General features: G+C 41.4%; 1 protein-coding gene across 3 annotated transcripts in view; it reads left to right on the forward strand.

Moving 5' to 3' along the window:
* Positions 1-25,235, forward strand: part of LOC133542623 (protein eva-1 homolog C) — a 302,063-nt gene that overhangs the window by 85,086 nt on the left and 191,742 nt on the right. Inside the window, exon 2 of one of the 3 annotated variants that reach the window (XM_061886903.1) lies at positions 23,004-23,224. The exons of 1 other annotated variant lie outside the window; for it this stretch is intronic. In XM_061886903.1, the coding sequence (XP_061742887.1) occupies positions 23,004-23,224 (221 nt within the window). Of the gene's footprint in view, positions 1-23,003; positions 23,225-25,235 lie in introns of those variants that run through there. One more of the 3 variants, XM_061886906.1, reaches the window with a different exon arrangement.

The following is a 25,235-nucleotide window of genomic DNA, read 5'->3' on the forward strand; positions in this document are numbered from 1 at the left end:
TACCATGAATTGATTAACGTGGACCCCGACTTAAACAAGTTGAAAAACTTATCCGGGTGTTACCATTTAGTGGTCAATTGTACAATCTACTAATAAAAGTATCAATCAATCGAAAACCTCTTTTAATGGGCAAATACACAATAGAGCAGACCAAATTAAGGCCCGGGGGCCACATGCGGCCCGTTGAGCTTTTCAATCTGGCCCGCCGGACATTCCCAAATAATTGTTTTAGATGTTTAAGATGGAAAATGTAGCTGCCATTATGATGTGAAGTGATGTTTACTAATGACCGTAAGTCTTCAACTATACTAAGTCTTTCAATGCTTGGAATCTGCATCATATAATAGTTACTATGGTTATATAATTAGTTACTATGGTCATCTAATTAGTTACTATGGTCAGTATGAGGTATCTCAGATTGTAGGTGGGGGGTTTTTTCACTGTTTGTTGCGTTTTGGTTGTGTTTCTGTTGTTTGTAAAATATGTTGTCAATATTCAGTATTTTATCCATCCATCCATCCATCCATCATCTTCCGCTTATCCGAGGTCGGGTCGCGGGGGCAACAGCCTAAGCAGGGAAACCCAGACTTCCCTCTCCCCAGCCACTTCGTCTAGCTCTTCCCGGGGGATCCCGAGGCGTTCCCAGGCCAGCCGGGAGACATAGTCTTCCCAACGTGTCCTGGGTCTTCCCCGTGGCCTCCTACCGGTTGGACGTGCCCTAAACACCTCCCTAGGGAGGCGTTCGGGTGGCATCCTGACCAGATGCCCGAACCACCTCATCTGGCTCCTCTCGATGTGAAGGAGCAGTGGCTTTACTTTGAGTTCCTCCCGGATGGCAGAGCTTCTCACCCTATCTCTAAGGGAGAGCCCCGCCACACGGCGGAGGAAACTCATTTGGGCCGCTTGTACCCGTGATCTTATCCTTTCGGTCATGACCCAAAGCTCATGACCATAGGTGAGGATGGGAACGTAGATCGACCGGTAAATTGAGAGCTTTGCCTTCCGGCTCAGCTCCTTCTTCACCACAACGGATCGGTACAACGTCCGCATTACTGAAGACGCCGTACCGATCCGCCTGTCGATCTCACGATCCACTCTTCTCTCACTCGTGAACAAGACTCTTAGGTACTTGAACTCCTCCACTTGGGGCAGGGTCTCCTCCCCAACCCGGAGATGGCATTCCACCCTTTTCCGGGCGAGAACCATGGACTCGGACTTGGAGGTGCTGATTCTCATTCCGGTCGCTTCACACTCGGCTGCGAACCGATCCAGCGAGAGCTGAAGATCCCGGTCAGATGAAGCCATCAGGACCACATCATCTGCAAAAAGCAGAGACCTAATCCTGCGGCTACCAAACCGGAACCCCTCAACGCCTTGACTGCGCCTAGAAATTCTGTCCATAAAAGTGCTTTATCGTTCATAGTTAATATTGTAAATCCTCCATTGTTTATTTTCATGTATATTCCGGGTGTCTCATTCAGTAAACAATTTTAAGGCGGTCTGTCATAACGTTTTTAGTTTCCAATCATTATTGTGAGGTTTTGTACAAACCCCGTTTCCATTTGAGTTGGGAAATTGTGTTTGATGTAAATATAAACGGAATACAATGATTTGTAAATCATGTACTGCTTGCCTGTGTATCGGCTGGGGACATCTCTGCGCTGCTGATCCGCCTCCGCTTGGGATGGTTTCCTGCTGGCTCCGCTGTGAACGGGACTCTCGCTGCTGTGTTGGATCCGCTTTGGACTGGACTCTCGCGACTGTGTTGGATCCATTATGGATTGAACTTTCACAGTATCATGTTAGACCCGCTCGACATCCATTGCTTTCGTCCTCTCCGAGGTTCTCATAGTCATCATTGTCACCGACGTCCCACTGGGTGTGAGTTTTCCTTGCCCTTATGTGGGCCTACCGAGGATGTCGTAGTGGTTTGTGCAGCCCTTTGAGACACTAGTGATTTAGGGCTATATAAGTAAACATTGATTGATTGATTGAAATTCAATACAATACAAAGACAACATATTCGATGTTCAAACTCATAAACTTTTTTTGCAAATAATAATCAACTCAGAATTTCTTGGCTGCAACACGTGCCAAAGTAGTTGGGAAAGGGCATGTTCACCACTGTGTTACATCACCTTTTCTTTTAGCAACACTTAATAAACGTTTGGGAACTGAGGAAACTAATTGTTGAAGCTTTGAAAGTGGAATTGTGAAGTGAATGATATTTATATAGCGCATTTTCTCTAGTGACTCAAAGCGCTTTACATAGTGAAACCCAATATCTAAGTTACATTTAAACCAGTGTGGGTGGCACTGGGAGCAGGTGGGTAAAGTGTCTTGCCCAGGGACACTACATCAGTGACTAGGTTGGCGGAAGTGGTAATCGAACCTGCAACCCTCAAGTTGCTGGCACTACCGCTCTACCAACCGAGCTATACCATTTTTGCTTGATGTACAGCTTAAGTTGTTCAACAGTCCGGGGTCTTGTTGACGTATTTTATGCTTCATAATGCGCCACAGACATGTCTCGATGGGAGACATGTCTGAACTGCAGGCGGGCCAGGAAAGTACCCGCACTCTTTTACTATGAAGCCACGCTGTTGTAACACGTGGCTTGGCATTATTTTGCTGAAATAAGTAGGGGCGTCCATGATAACGTTGCTTGGATGACAACGTATGTTGCTCCAAAACCTGTATGTACCTTTCAGCATTAATGGTGCCTTCACAGATGTGTAAGTTACCCATGCCTTGAGCACTAATGCACCCCCATACCATCACAGATGCTCACTTTTGAGCTTTGCCTCAATAACAGTCTGGATGGTTCGCTTCCCCTTTGGTCCGGATGACACGATGTCGAATATTTCCAAAAACAATTTGAAATGTGGACTCGTCAGACCACAGAACACTTTTCCACTTTGCGTCAGTCCACTTTAGATGATCTCGGCGGCTTTGCTGGATGTTGTTGATAAATGGCTTTCGCTTTGCATAGTAGAGCTTTAACTTGTACTTACAGATGTAGTGATGAATTGTATTTAATGACAGTGGTTTTCTGAAGTGTTCCTGAGCCCATGTGGTGATATCCTTTAGAGTTTGATGTCGGTTTTTGAGGGATCGAAGGTCACGGTCATTCAATGTTGTTTTTCGGCCATGCCGCTTACGTGGAGTGATTTCTTCAGATTCTCTGAACCTTTTGACGATATGGACGATAGATGTTGAAATCCCAAAATTTCTTGCAATTGCACTTTGACAAAAAGGTTGTTCTTAAACTGTTTGACTATTTTCTCACGCAGTTGTGGACAAAGGCGTGTACCTCGCCTCATCCTTTCTTGTGAAAGACTGAGCATTTTATGGGAAGCTGTTTTTTTTTTACCCAATTAGCCCACACACCTGTGGGATGTTCCAAATAAGTGGTTGATGAGCATTCCTCAACTTTATCAGTATTTGTATTTATTGCCACCTTTCCCAACTTCTTTGTCACGTGTTACTGGCATCAAATGCTAAAGTTAATGATTATTTGCAATAAAAAATAAATGTTTATCAGTTTGAACATCAAATATGTTGTCTTTGTAGCATATTCAACTGAATATGGGTTGAAAAGGATTTGCAAATCATTGTATTCCGTTTATATTTACATCTAACACAATTTCCCAACTCATAAGGAAACGGGGTTCGTAAAATAATTGCCCATGCCTGCAATAGAGCATAGCTTTTGTTAAGAGAGGGCTGTGTGCTAGTTAAGGAAGGCTGTCGGTGAAAGGAAAAGGGGAGGAGATGCTTCTGGGTGTTCTTCTATCTCGCATTGTTCGGCCTTCTGCCTCTGAGGGACACCTGTCATTGGCTCGGCGGTTTACACAGGTGCCTCAACCCGCCTCATTCTTGGTCTTGAAAGGCGGCTTCAGTCAACAGGTAGCATGGCGGAGACAATGATGGGGAAGATAAATTGGTGGTACGGGAAGAAAATCCACCGTGTCACTCGCCTGTTCCCATGGTTTCAGTGCTGTACTGTACTGTATTTAGTACTGGACCAAATACTAATGATGGTTTTATTTTAACAGGGACACACACCCTTACTTATACGAGCAAGGTTGCTTTTCTTACTTTGCTTTAGTTCTCCCAAAAACAAATAGTACAAACCCTAAAACCAGTGAAGTTGGCACGTTGTGTAAATGGTAAATAAAAACAGAATACAATGATTTGCAATTCTTATTCAACTTATATTTAATTGAATGGACTGCAAGGACAAGATATTAAATGTTCGACATGAGAAATAGTTAACTTGGAATTTAGAGGCAGTAAAGTTGGCACAGGAGCATTTTTACCAATGTGTTACATGGCCTTTCCTTTTAATAACACTCAGTAAACGTTTGGGAACTGAGACAAAATTTTGAAGCTTTTCAGGTGGGATTATTTCCCTTTCTTGCTTGATGTACAGCTTAAACTCTCTGTTGTGGTATTTTAGGCTTCATAATGCGCCACAGATGTTCAATAGGAGACAGGTCTGGACTACAGGCAAGCCAGTTTAGTACCCGCACTCTTTTACTACGAAGCCACGCTGTTGTAACACGTGGCTTGGCATTGTTTTGCTGAAATAAGCAGGGGCGTCCATGATAACGTTGCTCGGATGACAACATATGTTGCTCTAAAACAGGGGTCGGGAACCTTTTTGGCTGAGAGAGCCATACAAGCCGACTATTTTAAAAAGTATTTCCATGAGAGCCATATAATATATTTTTCTAAGACTGAATACAACTAAATGTGTGCATTTTTAAGTAAGACCAACATTTTTAGAGTATAATAAGTCTCTTATTCTTTTTAATAACATTGTTATTCTGAAGCTAACCAACAACAAATAAAATACTTCTTACCGTCATTGCGACTTCTTGAACAGGTGCGGTAGAAAACGGATGGACGGATTAAAATGCATGAGAATGTTTTATATTTTGAACGTTATTTTTAACACTGTGATTACCAGCGGAATTATTCATTACTTACCGTGTTAAGCAATGTCAGCTAAGATTTATCTGAGAGCCAGGTGCAGTCATCAAAAGAGCCACATCTGGCTCTAGAGCCATAGGTTCCCTACCCTTGCTCTAAAACCTGTATGTACCTTTCAGCATTAATGGTGCCTTCACAGATGTGTAAGTTACCCATGTCTTGGGCACTAAAACACCCCCATACCATCACAGATGCTGGCTTTTGAACCTTGCGCCTATAACAATCCGGATGGTTCTTTTCCTCTTTGTTCCCGAGGACACAAAATCCACAGCTTCCAAAAACAATTTTAAATGTGGACCACAGAACACTTTTCCACTTTGCATCAGTCCATCTTCGATGAGCACAGGCCCAGCGAAGCCAATGTTCGTTTCTGGGTGTTGTTGATAAATAGCTATGGCTTTGCACAGTAGAGTTTGAACTTGCACTTAAAGATGTAGCGACAAACTTTATTTACTGACAATGGTGTTCTGGTACTGCATCAAAAAGCGACCGTGTGTAAAGGATATCCCCACACTACGGTCACGGGCTTAGCTGCTTACGTGCCGTTATTTCTCCAGATTCTCTCAACATTTGGATGATATTATGCACCGTAGATGGAGAAATCCCTAAATTCCTTGCAATAGCTCGTTGAGAAATGTTGTTCTTAAACTGTCGTTCAATTTGCTCACGCATTTGTTCACAAAAGTGGTGACCCTCGCTCCATCCTTGTTTGTAAGCATTTCATGGAAGCTGCTTTCATACCCAATCATGGCACCCACCTGTTCCCAATTAGCCTGTGGCAGCGTGGAGAAAGTTATACAATCTGTCGAGTTCAAGGGTCGCTGAAATAAATAGGACGAAACGGCTCCTGCCAAATACTCTCATCAGTGAAGCATAAACATAAATCTATTAAACAGTGCTCTTTCTAACAATTAGGAAGGTTTCTGTCGTTTTTTTCCTCCCACAAAAACCAAATTACAACAAAAAAAATAATTTTCACCCCATATTTTTCCCATTTCCATACATTTTTGAAAAAGCTAAATTGAGCTACCAGGGCGCCGCTAAAGAGCCACATGTGGCTCTAGAGCAGTGGTTCTTAACCTGGGTTCGATCGAACGCCAAGGGGTTCGGTCAGTCGGCCTCAGGGGTTTGGCGGTGTAAATAAAAACTTCTCCCAATCGGCGTATTACGGATACCCCCAAACAATGTTCCCTCTAATTTCCCATCTGATTTGCAGGTGTGTAATTTGTTGTGGTCCATGCACAGTTCATTTTGTGCAACATTGTCTTGAATTTGAAAAAAAATAATGGTATTTTTTACGAAAGAAGGGTTCGGTGAATGCGTATTTGAAACTGGCGGGGTACCAGCAAGGTTAAGAACCACTGCTCCAGAGCTGTGGGTGGTTGACCCCCGGTCTAGGGAAATAAATATTAACATGCTGCGCCATCTCGGTTGTTGAACATGGTGGTGAAGTCTGCTGAGGTGGAATGCAGAGGTGACCCTGACCAAGTCTGGAGTATACCTAGTCCAAAGAATATCAGTTTGGACAACATTGGTCCTAGAAAGCAGGTGGATCCTTCAAGGGCTTGACAAACCCATCACCTAGACAAAGGTGAGTTTTAAACCCCCCAGATGAAGGTCCACGGTGCTGAAGAAATGGAAAGTGACTGACAGGTTGCAGTTCACAATCTCTGGAACTATCAGTCCATTTATCGCTGAGCAACCTGTCAAGAACTTGGGGAAGGTTTTTGAATCAAACCTAAAAGACACCACTTCTTCAACCAGGTCTGTACGTGACGAGTAACACCCTGCAGCGATTTTCCAGAGGCCTCACTGAAGAATTCAAGTTGGCACGCTCAAGAGAATCCCTACAGTTCAGGGATTTCCTGCAATCAGACACATGGCATCGATTGACTTAGACTGTGGTCAATGGAGTCCATTGACCTTTTATAGACCTTCTTTGATTTTCACAGTCATATAGGACACAGTGACCCATATACCCTGTTTCCCGGACCATAGGGCATTCCGGATTATAGCGCGCACTGCCGATTAATGGTCTATTTCCGATCTTATTCATATATAAGGCGCACCGGATTATAGGGCGCATTAAAGGAGTCATATTTGAAACAAATCCTAAATGCAAAAGACTTCCTTGTGGTCTACATATCATCTAATGGTGGTTCTTTGGTCCACATGTTGCATATATTAGGTTTTACAGATCATCCTCAAGTAGCTTTCTGAAAGTCACCATTTTGTGGGCGATCGTAGTTACCTTCGGCAGTGCCTTCTCCCCGCCATCTTTGTTGTAGCGGTGTAGCGTGCAAGGATGGAAGTGGAAGAAGTGTCAAAAGATGGAGCTAACTCTTTCATTGACATACAGACTTTACTTCGATCAATAACGGAGCAGCATCTCCTCATCCGCCGGAAATGTGTCCCGTGAAAAACCGTCCGACCGGAACTCACTAATAACCAAAGTTCGGTGGGTGAATAATGTAAATTCACTACGCCGGTATGTTTTAGCGCTTTCATGGCAGATGTAAGTAAGAACTTTACACTTCTTTATATTAGAAATTGCACCAGTGGAGGATGAATGTCCCATAACAAGAAGATGGAGAAAAAGAAGAAGCTTATTGACTATGGACTACAAAGGTAGACGCGCGCAATTTTTCATGACTTATGCAGATCCTAAATACAGATCAGCAGGTACCAGAAGGTAAGAAAAGGGGTAGTATCTCCTCATCCGCGGCTCACTAGTGCAACAACAGCGCCGGACATGTGTCCCGTGAAAAACCGTAACGCTCTAATAACTAAAATTCCTAGGGTGAATAATGTAAACTCACTACACCGATATGTTTTAGCATTTTTATGGCGAGTTTACTGACAGATATAAGTAAGAACTTTACACTACTTTATATTAGAAATGGCAACAGCGGAGGATGAGTGTCCCATAACAAGAAGATAGAGAAAAAGAAGAAGCTTATCGGCTACGGTGTCGTCACAGACTACAAAGGCAGATTCGCGCAAATTTTCAGGACTTATGCAGATCCCAAATACAGATCAGCAGGTACCAGAAGGTAAGAAAAGGGGTAGTATCTCCTCATCCGTGGCTCACTAGTGCAACAACTGCGCCGGACATGTGTCCCGTGAAAAACCGTGACGCTCTAATAACTCAAATTCCTTGGGTGAATAATGTAAACTCACTACACCGATATGTTTTAGCATTTTTATGGCGAGTTTACTGACAGATATAAGTAAGAACTTTACACTACTTTATATTAGAAATGGCAACAGCGGAGGATGAGTGTCCCATAACAAGAAGATAGAGAAAAAGAAGATGCTTATCGGCTACGGTGTCGTCACCGACTACAAAGGCAGGTTCGCGCAAATTTTCAGGACTTATGCAGATCCCAAATACAGATCAGCAGGTACCAGAAGGTAAGAAAAGGGGTAGTATCTCCTCATCCGTGGCTCACTAGTGCAACAACAGCGCCGGACATGTGTCCCGTGAAAAACCGTAACGCTCTAATAACTCAAATTCCTTGGGTGAATAATGTAAACTCACTACACCAATATGTTTTAGCATTTTTATGGCGAGTTTACTGACAGATATAAGTAAGAACTTTACACTACTTTATATTAGAAATGGCAACAGCGCAGGATGAGTGTCCCATAACAAGAAAATAGAGAAAAAGAAGAAGCTTATCGGCTACGGCGTCGTCACCGACTACAAAGGCAGGTTCGCGCAAATTTTCAGGACTTATGCAGATCCCAAATACAGATCAGCAGGTACCAGAAGGTAAGAAAAGGGGTAGTATCTCCTCATCCGTGGCTCACTAGTGAAACAACATGTGTCCCGTGAAAAACCGTAACGCTCTAATAACTCAAATTCCTTGGGTGAATAATGTAAAATCATTACACCAATATGTTTTAGCATTTTTATGGCGAGTTTACTGACAGATATAAGTAAGAACTTTACACTACTTTATATTAGAAATGGCAACAGCGCAGGATGAGTGTCCCATAACAAGAAAATAGAGAAAAAGAAGAAGCTTATCGGCTACGGCGTCGTCACCGACTACAAAGGCAGATTCACGCAAATTTTCAGGACTTATGCAGATCCCAAATACAGATCAGCAGGTACCAGAAGTTGCTTTTGCATAATATTGTGAACCAAAACGCCAGATAATGTCTTACCTTATACACACACCATAATAATACTCTTATGTTGAAGCACGGTACAATCCATCAAGTGGTGCGGCTTCATAGCTTCCCAAAGTAGTACTTAAAACATTTTGATAGATTTTTGCGCGCCGTGTGCAATGTTCTATATTTTCCATGGAACATATAACATGTTGGTGTTGTTTACTTGAGTCATATTGCAGTCTACACGTATCTCTTATGTCTGACTGCCATCGACGGGTCACACTTACATTACACCATGTACCAAATAAAATAGCTTTGAGGTCTGTAAAAAAAAAAAACTGAATTATTCCGTACAATAAGGTGCATTGGGTTATAAGGCGCACTGTCGAGTTTTGAGAAAAAAAAGGGATTTTATGTGCGCCTTATAATCCGGAAAATACGGTACTGTATATCCAGTATAGTTTTGGATAACACCCAAGATGTGCATTCTTTACAATTTACCACCCACTACTGGTCTGGCATGCATAAGCGCTTTTTTTCCACACACAAACAATTGAGTCCCAAAGTGGTCTAATTCATAAACAAACATTTCCCTACCAGGACTTTGTCATGTAAATTTGCTTGGGACTGTCAAAGAAAGTCAAAACTGACGTGAAACGCCACACACACACACACACACACACACACACACACACACACACACACACACACACACACACACCATTCATCACTATATCTATCATCTAGATGTCAAGATAATGAGCTTGTGTGTGAGAGAACAGTTACTCCAACCTGTGGAGACACATTACTCCCATAACTCAAATTGTCACGTTAAGTATACAGCAACTATTGTTAGCATAATATTGTGATGAAATATTGCTTTTTTTTTGTTTTTTTCTATGCTTAAAGTCTTGTTAGTTCTTAATTTTTTTCATCCCCCAGCCACAGGTTGGTGTGTAAATGTTTTACTGAGCACTAGCGATGTAGTAACCATCTATATCAGTGGCGGGCCGTGCATTGCCACATGAAAATGATATACAGAAACACTCTTATGCACTACTGGGGATTGAAACAACTCAATTTGTCACTAGTGTACAAAAAGGGCTATTTTTTGGGCGCATTTAAAATTCAATAAACTCTCATCAGGTCTGTCAAAACCAAAATAATTTTAAAATACATATTGAATGTGAAAACATATATTTGGACACACAATACCGCTCGTGCCGCTGATTTCTCCGCTGTCCGGGTATGGCTCCTGTGTCACTTTATGCTTTCGTAAATCACAACTTTTTATTGGATACCTGGGTGTGACGAGAGAGTATCCAATCACAGTCATGTTCGACGTAAGGCTACTGTCAACAACTTGTGATCTGATTGGCAACTGTCTGTTAACTGAATGTCCTCCATTCGTTAAACTGGACAGCCGCCGCTAATGTTGGGTCAGAAGGCCTCCGGCAGAATTCACACAACGCTGGGAACAAGCTAGCTGCATTTTGATTGGATAAAAGCTGTAATTTCGGGAAAGTATGTCGTAGTGGGTAGAGCGGCCGTGCCAGAAACCTGATGGTTGCAGGTTCGCTTCCTTCCTCTTGACATCCAAATCACTGCCGTTGTGTCCTTGGGCAGGACACATCACCTGTGCCCCCGGTGCCGCTCACACTGCTGAATGAATGAGAGGTGGTGGTCGGAGGGGCCGTACGCGCAAACCGGCAGCCTCGCAAATGTAGCTTACCACCACCAGGTGTGAATGAATAATGGGTTCCCACTTCTCTGTAAGCCCTTTGAGTATCAAATAACACAAAAGTTCGATACAAAATCTAATCCATTATTATTATTATCCATCCATCCATCTTCTTCCGCTTATCCGAGGTCGGGTCGTGGGGGCAACAGCCTAAGCAGGGAAACCCAGACTTCCCTCTCCCCAGCCACTTCGGGATCCCGAGGCGTTCCCAGGCAAGCTGGGAGACATAGTCTTCCCAACGTGTTCTGGGTCTTCCCCGTGGCCTCCTACCGGTTGGACGTGCCCTAAACACCTCCCTAGGGAGGCGTTCGGGTGGCATCCTGACCAGATGCCCGAACCACCTCATCTGGCTCCTTTCGATGTGAAGGAGCAGCAGCTTTACTTTGAGTTCCTCCCGGATGGCAGAGTTTCTCACCCTATCTCTAAGGGAGAGCCCCGCCACACGGCGGAGGAAACTCATTTCGGCCGCTTGTACCCGTGATCTTGTCCTTTCGGTCATGACCCAAAGTTCATGACCATAGGTGAGGATGGGAACGTAGATCGACCGGTAAATTGAGAGCTTTGCCTTCCGGCTCAGCTCCTTCTTTACCACAACGGATCGGTACAACGTCCGCATTCCTGAAGAAGCCGCACCGATCCGCCTGTCGATCTCACGATCCACTCTTCCCTCACTCGTGAACAAGACTCCTAGGTACTTGAACTCCTCCACTTGGGGCAGGGTCTCCTCCCCAACCCGGAGATGGCACTCCACCCTTTTCTGGGCGAGAACCATGGACTCGGAGTTGGAGGTGCTGATTCTCATTCCGGTCGCTTCACACTCTGCTGCAAACCGATCCAGTGAGAGCTGAAGATCCCGGTCAGATGAAGCCATCAGGACCACATCATCTGCAAAAAGCAGAAACCTAATCCTGCGGTCACCAAACCGGAACCCCTCGTCGCCTTAACTGCGCCTAGAAATTCTGTCCATAAAAGTTATGAACAGAATCGGTGACAAAGGACAGCCTTGGCGGAGTCCAACCCTCACTGGAAATGTGTTCGACTTACTGCCGGCAATGCAGACCAAGCTCTGGCACTGATCGTACAGGGAGCGGACCGCCACAATAAGACAGTCCGATACCCCATACTCTCTGAGCACTCCCCACATGACTTCCCAAGGGAGACTTGTCGAATGCCATCTCCAAGTCCACAAAGCACATGTATACTGGTTGGGCAAACTCCCATGCACCCTCAAGAACCCTGCCGAGAGTTTAGAGCTGGTCCACAGTACCACGACCAGGACGAAAACCACACTGTTCCTCCTGGATCTGAGGTTCGACTATCCGGCGTAGCCTCCTCTCCAGTACACCTGAATAAACCTTACCGGGAAGGTAAAAATAATAATAATTATTATTATTTCATTATTATTAATTTAAAATAGCAACAGTGGGGCCTACCTAATATGACATTAACATAATATGATGAATAATTGTATATATTTATGAGAAGTGTGGCGAATGCTGTGTGTTGGGAGTACAATGACTCCCTTTTTGTGGAGGCCTTATCGGTTTAGAAAAAAAAGGTTGTCTTTCTTTCTGGGCGGGAGGTGCTGTTTTCGTACTAAATAAGCTGACTTGTTCCGTGTGATATTCAAACCACTTCTTGATGCTGCTATTACCGCATTATGAGGGCTGGTCTCCTAAAGGTTTAGTAAAATTTGATAATATTGCTATTCTGTCTTGGTGGTCCTTCTTACTGAAAATATGTCATCCAAAAGAATTTGGGATTGACCAGTGTCTTTAAATCTCTGAGAGGAAAACTGGTCGGACGCAACAAAAGTCAATTAAAAATAAAACATACTTTTATTAATTAATGATCATGATTTATGTTAGGCTAGCAGAGAAGGCCTAGCTGGCCCTGACGGCACACCACTGATCTAGATTTCGAAGACTCACTAAACGTGATTCCCTACCTCCTCATGGCCATGGTAAGAATGGGGAAATGCGAGTCCTTCGCCAAAGCTTGGGTTGGCAGCGGCACACAGTTCCATCGTTATCCCCAGCAAGGACTAACCAAATAAAGCTAATTGAATCACACCGTCTACTTTGGGAGTGTGCGCAAAGTTGCCTGAGTGTTGACTCTTTGTAAATGTGTTTGCTCAACACTTCGGAAGTAGGCTTGAACTCAGCTCGGAGGTTGTTTTTGGCTGTTTGAACACATTCGAGGCTCAATTGAGTCCCACAACCTTGATTCGCTGGACAATCTGGTAAAGATATGCGTCTTTTAATTCTTCTTCTTTTACATCCTGGAACTGCAAAAAAAAAAAAAAAAAAAATGCAGTTATCCATTATGGCGGTTGGCAGGGGAGTCATCCCTTTATCAGTGTGGAATGTTAATGGTGGCTCTACAGTGGGTTTGGTTCTGACCTGTGACTGACGGATTAGGGGAAATGCATTGTGTTAAAGTGGATCTGCACTTTTTTATGAGAATATTGCTTATCTTTCAAAATCCTTATGAGAGACGAGAATAAAAAAGTTTTTGCATTTTATTTTGTAATAGTCTGCTCGTTGTATTTGGTTAACAATGCAGCTACTGGGAGCAATATATTCTGGCTCTAAAACTTTTTTAAAAATGCAACAAAAAAAAAAGCCAAAAACTCTTATTTTATGTTCTTGGGAGAAAAGGTAAAAATGGATGGGTAGAACCATTATAATGTAGGGACATTGTTAGCACAACAGTTTGTATAGTTATAATAAGAAGCATGATGTGTTATGTATCATGATCAATAGTATAGTGATTTACTGGGTGTTTTTTGTTTTTTGTTTTCCAGTTGATTTTGGGTAACCACACCATTTATGTTGCCCTAGCTTGGCTCCGAGTTCCAACATTCACACCAGGGGTGTCAAACAAATTTTAGATCGGGGGCCACATGGAGAGAAATCTACTCCCAAGTGGGTCGGACTGGTAAAATCACGGCGCGATAAATAAAAAATAAAGTCTAATTCAGATTGTTTTCTTTGTTTAAAAATAGAACAATCACATTCTGAAAATGTACACAATCCTAATTTTGATGTGGTAATGTTCATCAGTCAACTCATTGGTGTTCATTTTCAATCTATCAAGATAAAATAATATCGAAATCAATGGATGGATGGAAATCAATCAATCAATCAATGTTTATTTATAGAACCCTAAATCACAAATGTCTCAAAGGACTGTACAAACCACTACGACTACGACATCCTCAGAAGAACCCACATAAGGGCAAGGAAAACTCACACCCAGTGGGACGCCAATGACAATGATGACTCTGAGAACCTTGGAGAGGATCATATGTGGGGAACCCCCCCTCCTCTAGGGGACCGAAAGAGATGGATGTCGAGCGGGTCTAACATGATACTGTGAAAGTTCAATCCATAGTGGCTCCAACACAGCCGCGAGAGTTCAGTTCAAAGCGGATCCAAGACAGCAGCGAGAGTCCCGTCCACAGGAAACCATCCCAAGCGGAGTAGGATCAGCATCGTGGAGATGTCCCTAACCGATACACAGGCGAGCGGTCCATCCTGGGTCCCGACGAGCAGTCCATCCTGGGTCCCGACTCTGGACAGCCAGTACTTCATCCATGGTCATCGGACCGGACCCCCTCCACAAGGGAGGGGGGACATAGGAGAAAAAGAAAAGAAGCGGCAGATCAACTGGTCTAAAAAGGGGGTCTATTTAAAGGGTAGAGTATACAAATGAGTTTTAAGGTGAGACTTTAATGCTTCTACTGAGTTAGCATCTCGAACTGTTACCGGGAGGAAAACGCTCTATAGCCCACATACTTTTTTTGGGCTTTAGGAATCACTAATAAGCCGGAGTCCTTTGAACGCAGATTTCTTGCCGGGACATATGGTACAATACAATCGGCAAGATAGGCTGGAGCTAGACCGTGTAGTACTTTATACGTAAGTAGTGAAACCTTAAAGTCACATCTTAAGTGCACAGGAAGCCAGTGCAGGTGACCCAGTACAGGTGTAATATGATCAAACGTTCTTGTTCTTGTCAAAAGTCTAACAAATTTACAGGATGTTATTTATGTAGTTTTCTCATTTTCCTCGACTGGTGCACTAACATGTGGTTTATTTATTTTTACATACGTAGCATAGTCTACAAAGATACCAAGAATTGCTTTCGCGACATCTATTGGACACATTTAAAACGGCAGTTTCTGTCATATAAAGACATTTTGCTAATTTTTATACTTAGCAAATTCCCCCCGCGGGCCAGATAAAACCGGTTTGCGGGAATCATCTGTCCAAAAATAGCGATCTCTGTTGTCTCTTACCAAGTCTGCCATGATCAGAAAACCCAAGTGTTTGTTTACAGAAGCACGAACACGCATTTCTCTCCGCGTGTTGCTATTGGATTGGAAATAAATGTGCTGAGTAAATAAGTTCCGTTAATGCTTTTAAATACAGTAAATATTGTACATATTGTTATGAGTAGGGCTGGGTGATATATCGACATACTCTATATATCTCGGGTTTGTCTCCTCAGACAGCAACATACGTTTAAGGTCATAGGCACTCGTGGAGCAGAGAGGTAGCGGCATGGGTAACGTTAGCTGTGGGTAATACGAGAGAAAGAAGGTGCGAGTCTGGTAACAGATGAAGGAAGAATGAATTCCCAAGAAAAACAGCAGGGGGTCCATCGTCTGGCGGTGGTTTGGCTTCAAGTGGGAAAATGTCGAACAGAAAGCCGTAATATGTCAAGAATGGGGCAAAAGCGTTGTTAAAAAAGTAGCATTACTGCTAATATGTACCATCACCTGCAAGAGAATGAAGAGTGGTTACTCCGCATGTCAACATCTCCATTCGGTGGCACACCATCAAAATGCGGACATTTCCACATCAACACCGTAAGAAAACAGGAGATAACATCTGCAGGGACCTACCACATAGCGAAGGACGAATACTATTTGATTTCCTATCATGCAGCTCATTTTTATTTGACAGTTATTGAAATATCTTGTGTGACATCATGCACAAAAGTGCACTTTATTTATTTTAAACCATTGTAGCGGCGTTCTGTACAAAAATTTAACTTACATTTAATGTTGTTTTGATATGTCATCTTAGTGGCATCATGCACAAAAGTGCACTTTGTATGTTTCTAAACTATTGTAGTGGCGTTCTGTACAAAAAGTGCACTTAAATTTAATGTTGTTTTGGTATGTCATCTTAGTGACATCATGCACAAAAGTGCACTTTGTATGTTTCTAAACTATTGTAGTGGCGTTCTGTACAAAAAGTGCACTTAAATGTAATGTTTTGGTATGTCATCTTAGTGACATCATGCACAAAAGTGCACTTTGTATGTTTCTAAACTATTGTAGTGGCGTTCTGTACAAAAAGTGCACTTAAATGTAATGTTTTGATATGTCATCTTAGTGACATCATGCACAAAAGTGCACTTTGTATGTTTCTAAACTATTGTAGTGGCGTTCTGTACAAAAAGTGCACTTAAATTTAATGTTTTGATATCTCATCTTAGTGACATCATGCACAAAAGTGCACTTTGTATGTTTCTAAACTATTGTAGTGGCGTTCTGTACAAAAAGTGCACTTTAATTTAGTGTTGTTTTGATATGTCATCTTAGTGACATCATGCACAAAAGTGCCCTTTGTATGTTTCTAAACTATTGTAGTGGCGTTCTGTACAAAAAGTGCACTTTCATTTAGTGTTGTTTTGATATGTCATCTTAGTGACATGCACAAAAGTGCACTCTGTATGTTTCTAAACTATTGTAGTGGCGTTCTGTACAAAAAGTGCACTTAAATTTAATGTTGTTTTGATATGTCATCTTAGTGACATGCACAAAAGTGCACTTTGTATGTTTCTAAACTATTGTAGTGGCGTTCTGTACAAAAAGTGCACTTTAATTTAGTGTTGTTTTGATATGTAATCTTAGTGACATCATGCACAAAAGTGCACTTTGTATGTTTCTAAACTATTGTAGTGGCGTTCTGTACAAAAAGTGCACTTTAATTTAGTGTTGTTTTGATACGTCATCTTAGTGGCATCATGCACAAAAGTGCACTTCGTATGTTTCTAAACTATTGTAGTGGCGTTCTGTACAAAAAGTGCACTCTCATTTAGTGTTTTGATATGTCATCTTAGTGGCATCATGCACAAAAGTGCACTTTGTATGTTTCTTAACTATTGTAGTGGCGTTCTGTCCAAAAAGTGCACTTAAATTTAATGTTGTTTTGATATGTCATCTTAGTGGCATCATGCACAAAAGTGCACTTTGTATGTTTCTTAACTATTGTAGTGGCGTTCTGTACAAAAAGTGCACTTACATTTAATGTTGTTTTGATATGTCATCTTAGTGACATCATGCACAAAAGTGCACTTTGTATGTTTCTAAACTATTGTAGTGGCGTTCTGTACAAAAAGTGCACTTCAATTTAGTGTTGTTTTGATATGTCATCTTAGTGGCATCATGCACAAAAGTGCACTTCGTATGTTTCTAAACTATTGAATTGGCGTTCTCTACAAAAAGTGCACTTTCATTTAGTGTTTTGATATGTCATCTTAGTGGCATCATGCACAAAAGTGCACTTTGTATGTTTCTTAACTATTGAAGTGGCGTTCTGTACAAAAAGTGCACTTACATTTAATGTTGTTTTGATATGTCATCTTAGTGACAACATGCACAAAAGTGCACTTTGTATGTTTCTAAACTATTGTAGTGGCGTTCTGTACAAAAAGTGCACTTTAATTTAGTGTTGTTTTGATATGTCATCTTAGTGGCATCATGCACAAAAGTGCACTTTGTATGTTTCTAAACTATTGTAGTGGCGTTCTGTACAAAAAGTGCACTTAAATTTAATGTTGTTTTGATATGTCATCTTAGTGGCATCATGCACAAAAGTGCACTTTGTATGTTTCTTAACTAATGTAGTGGCGTTCTGTACAAAAAGTGCACTTTAATTTAATGTTGTTTTGATATGTCATCTTAGTGGCATCATGCACAAAATTGCACTTTGGATGTTTCTAAACTATTGTAGTGGCGTTCTGTACAAAAAGTGCACTTACATTTAATGTTGTTTTGATATGTCATCTTAGTGGCATCATGCACAAAAGTGCACTTTGTATGTTTCTTAACTATTGTAGTGGCGTTCTGTACAAAAAGTGCACTTTAATTTAGTGTTGTTTTGATACGTCATCTTAGTGACATCATGCACAAAAGTGCACTTTGTATGTTTCTAAACTATTGTAGTGGCGTTCTGTACAAAAAGTGCACTTAAATTTAATGTTGTTTTGGTATGTCATCTTAGTGACATCATGCACAAAAGTGCACTTTGTATGTTTCTTAACTATTGTAGTGGCGTTCTGTACAAAAAGTGCACTTTCATTTAGTGTTGTTTAGATATGTCATCTTAGTGGCATCATGCACAAAAGTGCACTTTGTATGTTTCTAAACTATTGTAGTGGCGTTCTGTACAAAAAGTGCACTTAAATTTAATGTTTTGGTATGTCATCTTAGTGACATCATGCACAAAAGTGCCCTTTTGTATGTTTCTAAACTATTGTTGTGGCGTTCTGTACAAAAAGTGCACTTAAATGTAATGTTGTTTTGGTATGTCATCTTAGTGACATGCACAAAAGTGCACTTTGTATGTTTCTAAACTATTGTAGTGGCGTTCTGTACAAAAAGTGCACTTTAATTCAATGTTGTTTTGATATGTCATCTTAGTGGCATCATGCACAAAATTGCACTTTGTATGTTTCTAAACTATTGTAGTGGCGTTCTCTACAAAAAGTGCACTTAAATTTAATGTTGTTTTGATATGTCATCTTAGTGGCATCATGCACAAAAGTGCACTTTGTATGTTTCTTAACTAATGTAGTGGCGTTCTGTACAAAAATTGCACTTTAATTTAATGTTGTTTTGATATGTCATCTTAGTGGCATCATGCACAAAATTGCACTTTGGATGTTTCTAAACTATTGTAGTGGCATTCTGTACAAAAAGTGCACTTAAATTTAATGTTGTTTTGATATGTCATCTTAGTGGCATCATGCACAAAAGTGCACTTTGTATGTTTCTTAACTATTGTAGTGGCGTTCTGTACAAAAAGTGCACTTTAACTTAGTGTTGTTTTGATACGTCATCTTAGTGACATCATGCACAAAAGTGCACTTTGTATGTTTCTAAACTATTGTAGTGGCGTTCTGTACAAAAAGTGCACTTAAATTTAATGTTGTTTTGGTATGTCATCTTAGTGACATCATGCACAAAAGTGCACTTTGTATGTTTCTTAACTATTGTAGTGGCGTTCTGTACAAAAAGTGCACTTTCATTTAGTGTTGTTTTGATATGTCATCTTAGTGGCATCATGCACAAAAGTGCATTTTGTATGTTTCTAAACTATTGTAGTGGCGTTCTGTACAAAAAGTGCACTTAAATTTAATGTTTTGGTATGTCATCTTAGTGACATCATGCACAAAAGTGCCCTTTTGTATGTTTCTAAACTATTGTTGTGGCGTTCTGTACAAAAAGTGCACTTAAATGTAATGTTGTTTTGGTATGTCATCTTAGTGACATGCACAAAAGTGCACTTTGTATGTTTCTAAACTATTGTAGTGGCGTTCTGTACAAAAAGTGCACTTAAATTTAATGTTTTGGTATGTCATCTTAGTGACATGCACAAAAGTGCACTTTGTTTCTAAACTATTGTAGTGGCGTTCTGTACAAAAAGTGCACTTTAATTTAATGTTGTTTTGATATGTCATCTTAGTGACATCATGCACAAAAGTGCACTTTGTATGTTTCTAAACTATTGTAGTGGCGTTCTGTACAAAAAGTGCACTTTCATTTAGTGTTGTTTTGATATGTCATCTTAGTGACATCATGCACAAAAGTGCACTTTGTATGTTTCTAAACTATTGTAGTGGCGTTCTGTACAAAAAGTGCACTTTGTATGTTTCTAAACTATTGTAGTGGCGTTCTGTACAAAAAAGCGCACTTTAATTTAGTGTTGTTTTGATATGTCATCTTAGTGACATCATGCACAAAAATGCACTCATGGCTTTTTTTTTAAATGTCTCTGACAATCTTGCACTTTCTGTTTTGAAATGACATGAATGTTTGTGCCACTGCTTAATAACTGTTTAATAAATACAGTTCTGGTCACTTAACTTAGTTATGATTTCTTTCTCTGCATGAACGTTTAAAATGAGCATATATTAATGCAGTATGAAGAAAAAGGTTTTAATGTAGACACATAGAATCATCATACTGCTGTCATTATATGTATCAAGTCTTCATTTAGGCTAAGGCAAAATATCGAGATATACATCTTGTATCGCGATATGGCCCAAAAATTATCGAGATATTAAAAAAAAAAGGCCATATCGCCCAGCCCTAATTATGAGCACATCTGTTTTTCTACATTATATACAGTACAGGCTCAAAGTTTGGACACACCTTCTCATTCAATGCATTTTCTTTGTTTTCATGACTATTTACATTGTAGATTGTCACTGAAGGCATCACAACTATGAATGGACACGTGGAGTTATGTACTTCACAAAAAAAAAGGTGAAATAACTAAAAACATCTTTTTTTTATTCAAGTTTCTTCAAAATAGCCACCCTTTGCTCCGATTACTGCTTTGCACACTCCTGGCATTCTCTCCATGAGCTTCAAGAGGTAGTCACCTAACATGTTTTTTACTTCACAGGTGTGCTTGAAGCTCAAGAGTGTGCTATTTTGAAGAAACTAGAATATAAAACATGTTTTCAGTTATTTCACCTTTTTTTGTGAAGTACATAACTCCACATGTGTTCATTCATTGTTGTGATGCCTTCAGGGACAATCTACAATGTAAATCAGGGGTGTCCAAACTTTTTCCACTGAGGGCCGCACACTGAATAATCAAAATAAGCGGGGGCCATTTATTATAAAAACCAATACAATATATGTACAAGAAAATATACATTTAGGCCTCCACTCAGGCTTGATCCCGGTAAAAATAAAATGTTAAAAATGTGTCATTATTCAGTATTATTATTGTTATTATTATTCAAGTTTTACATTTCTAGATCAGGGGTGCCCATTACGTCGATCGCGAGCTACCAGTCGACCGCGGGGGGTGTGTCAGTCGATCTCCAGCCAGGCTTTTAAAAAAATAGACCTAAAAATTAGTGATCATCAATCTTCACCAAGACGTCACTTAAATGACATTCACGGTACCGGAGGGTCTTGTGAGATGACGCTGGCTGCTGCAAGATCATTATTATGAAAATATGACCGAGAGGAAGGCGAGAAACACTTTTTATTTCAACAGACTCTCGCGCCGTACCTTCCGTCAAAACTCTAAAGGCCGACTGCACATTTCCTATCTTCACAATAAAAGCCCTGCTTCATGCTGCCTGCGCTAACTAAATACAGAGTCTCGGAAAACTGGCGTGCACAAGCGATCCCTCAGAAAGCTGGCGTGCACATCACTTGTGGACGCCAGCTTTCCGATACTCTTATTTTGTTGGCGCAGGCAGCATGAAGCAGGGCTTTTATTGTGAAGATAGGAAATGTGCAGTCGGCCTTTAGAGTTTTGACGGAAGGGACGGCGCGAAAGTCTGTTGAAATAAAAAGTGTTTCTCGCCTTCCTCTCTGTCATTTTTTCATAATAATGAACTGACAGCAGCCAGCGTCATCTCACAAGACCCTCGGGTGCCGTGAATGTCAATCAAGCAAGCTACGGAATTTGCCGCCAATGTTTTTCTTGTAAAGTGTATGGAAGCTGGATGAATTAGATGCCAAAAACCAACCACTTTCATGTGGTATTGTACAGAAAGGACAACTTTTTTTCTCCTCCATTTGAAAATGTGGGCGTTATCATCATTACTGTCTGATTCCAATCAATGCAAGTCATCAGAATCAGGTAATACACCAACTTATATTCTTGTCTTTGTGAAAGAAAGACATCTATATGTGTTACACATGCTTGTATTATCATTAAACACATTTAACTTGTTTACAAAAATGTCTCTTTCATAAATAAATAAATATAAATGATATATATAAATGAGGTAGATCCCCTCGAATTGGTCAATTGAAAAGTAGCTCGCCTGCAGAAAAAGTGTGGGCACCCCTGCTCTAGATCAACATTAGGTATATCTGTCGATATGACGATTTTAAAGATTTAAGTTGTATGCTCTTTTTTTTCAAAGAAAACCATGTTTTTGTATTGAAAAAACACAAAATATGCAATATTTTCACCCAATAAAATTTTTAAGGAGAATGTTTGAGAGTATATAATAATCAGAGCTGGAAAAATGTCAACAACTCATAACACCATTGATTTTAATTCACTATTATTTTTTGTGCAATGACACTTAAAAACAAAACACACTGATCCATTAGTGTTGAAAAATAAATTGTATATATATTTTTTTTTTACTGTTTACCTTTAACACAATGGTCTCGAGATCAACTTTAGATCTATCCGCCAATTATAAGTTGTTTTTTTTTTCCGTTTTAGGCCCTTCTTTAAAAAAAAAACTGCTCAGTTTTTTTTATACGGCAAACACAAAATATCCAACATTTGCCCCAAAAAATATCTCAAAGTGGAATATTTAATTGGATTCTTGAACTGGTCAATTATTCATAATTGATTTTGATTCACTATTTCTTTTTTTTTTTTTTAAAGAAAGAAACATCCTGCATGGCAGCTTTGTGTTGTTAGAGTAAACATTGCAACATGTTCTTGTTACATTTCACCTGTTTGCTCTTTTATACCACTTTTTATGTTTTTAATTTTTTTCCATAGTATTTTTTAAATGTGCCGTTAAAAAATGACCTGTGGGCTGCAAATGGCCACCGGGCCGCACTTTGGTCACACCTGATGTAAATAGTCATGAAAATGAAGAAAACACATTAAATAAGAAGGTGTGTCCAAACCTTGGAAGGCTACAAGAGTGACTACTATTAACCGTATCTTGCAAGCAGTTTTTTAATCTTTAGAATCCTTTAAAAAAAAAAAAAAAACGTTTCTTCTTGTTTCTCATGATTGTGAACGATTACAAAAAAAAAAAAAGTTTTTCACCTTTAAATAATACAGTATTGACACCAGTCTTGTTTTATTAATGGTCAACATGGCGTTTTGTCTTATAGGCTACTTGTCCAAAGTGTTGAAAAACTACACCGAGCAGGCCTGTGACGGAGACCTCCTGTCTGTACGCTGCCCGCCACGAACTACCATCACCGTCCAATCGGCTTTTTACGGAAGAAAAGGCGTCTCGGACGTCCATCGGTGTCCTCAGACCTACCGGGCCTTCCTGGGTTATTACGATGCCGGGGAGGATGAGTTTTGCTCCGTATCAACTGCACTGCAGGTATATCCAAAACTGCTCAAAAAGGGTTCAGTTTGTCTTCTTATTCATTTACTTTTTTCCATTTTTATTGTAATCAGACCATATTTTTGGTATATTAGATGGAATTTTGTACCTGACAGTCTTCTTCAGAAATGTCATCTTTTCTTATAGACAGACATTACAAGTCTACCTAGTTGGCTCCGCCCCCCACGCCGTTAAAGGAAGAGGGAGTCCCAGGTATGCTCCCTCATCCCGATTAATGGTTTCCTTGGGCCGGTTCCTTAGTTCGATCGCCTCCTTAATCCATCCATCCATCCATCTTCCTCCGCTTATCCGATGTCGGGACGCGGGGACAGCAGCCTAAGCAGGGAAGCCCAGACTTTCCTGTGCCCAGCTATTTCGTCCAGCTCTTCCCGGGGGATCCCGAGGCGTTCCCAGGCCAGCCGGGAGACATAGTCTTCCCCGTGCCCTCATACCAGTTGGACGTGCCCTAAACAGGCCTTCGGGTGGGATCCTGACCAGATGCACGAACCACCTCATCTGGCTCCTCTAGATTTGGAGGAGCAGTGGGTTTACTTTGAGCTCCCCCCGGATGGCAGAGCTTCTCACCCGATCCCTAAGGGAGAGCCCTGAAGGAAACTCATTTCGGCCGCTTGTACCCGTGATCTTGTCCTTTCGGTCATAACCCAAAGCTCATGACCATAGGTGAGGATGGGAACATAGATCGACCGGTAAATTGCCTTCCGGCTCAGTTCCTTCTTCACCACAACGGATCGATACAGCGTCCGCATTACTGAAGACCGATAGTTTGCCTCCTTAATCCATCAGTTGAATTTACCTAACTGTGCCGATTATTTTGCCGTTGTCCCGGTCCATGATGTGGTTATTTACTTGAACCACCTCATCTGGCTCCTCTAGATTTGGAGGAGCAGTGGGTTTACTTTGAGCTCCCCCCGGATGGCAGAACTTCTCACCCTATCTCTAAGGGAGAGCCCCGCCACCCGGGGGAGGAAAGTCATTTCGGCCGCTTGTACCCGTGATCTTGTCCTTTCGGTCATAACCCAAAGCTCATGACCATAGGTGAGGATGGGAACATAGATCGACCGGTAAATTGCCTTCCGGCTCAGTTCCTTCTTCACCACAACGGATCGATACAGCGTCCGCATTACTGAAGACCGATAGTTTGCCTCCTTAATCCATCAGTTGAATTTACCTAACTGTGCCGATTATTTTGCCGTTGTCCCGGTCCATGATGTGGTTATTTACTCGAACCACCTCATCTGGCTCCTCTAGATTTGGAGGAGCAGTGGGTTTACTTTGAGCTCCCCCCGGATGGCAGAACTTCTCACCCTATCTCTAAGGGAGAGCCCCGCCACCCGGGGGAGGAAAGTCATTTCGGCCGCTTGTACCCGTGATCTTGTCCTTTCGGTCATAACCCAAAGCTCATGGCCATAGGTGAGGATGGGAAGGCAGATCGACCGGTAAATTGCCTTCCGGCTCAGTTCCTTCTTCACCACAAGGGATCGATACAGCGTCCGCATTACAGAAGACCGATAGTTTACCTCCTTAATCCATCAGTTGAATTTACCTAACTGTGCCGATTATTTTGCCGTTGTCCCGGTCCATGATGTGGTTATTTACTTGAACCACCTCATCTGGCTCCTCTAGATTTGGAGGAGCAGTGGGTTTACTTTGAGCTCCCCCCGGATGGCAGAACTTCTCACCCTATCTCTAAGGGAGAGCCCCGCCACCCGGGGGAGGAAAGTCATTTCGGCCGCTTGTACCCGTGATCTTGTCCTTTCGGTCATAACCCAAAGCTCATGACCATAGGTGAGGATGGGAACATAGATCGACCGGTAAATTGCCTTCCGGCTCACCCGGGGGAGGAAAGTCATTTCGGCCGCTTGTACCCGTGATCTTGTCCTTTCGGTCATAACCCAAAGCTCATGACCATAGGTGAGGATGGGAACATAGATCGACCGGTAAATTGCCTTCCGGCTCAGTTCCTTCTTCACCACAACGGATCGATACA

The sequence above is a fragment of the Nerophis ophidion genome, linkage group LG24 (assembly GCF_033978795.1).
Source record: "Nerophis ophidion isolate RoL-2023_Sa linkage group LG24, RoL_Noph_v1.0, whole genome shotgun sequence".
NCBI lineage: Eukaryota > Metazoa > Chordata > Actinopteri > Syngnathiformes > Syngnathidae > Nerophis > Nerophis ophidion.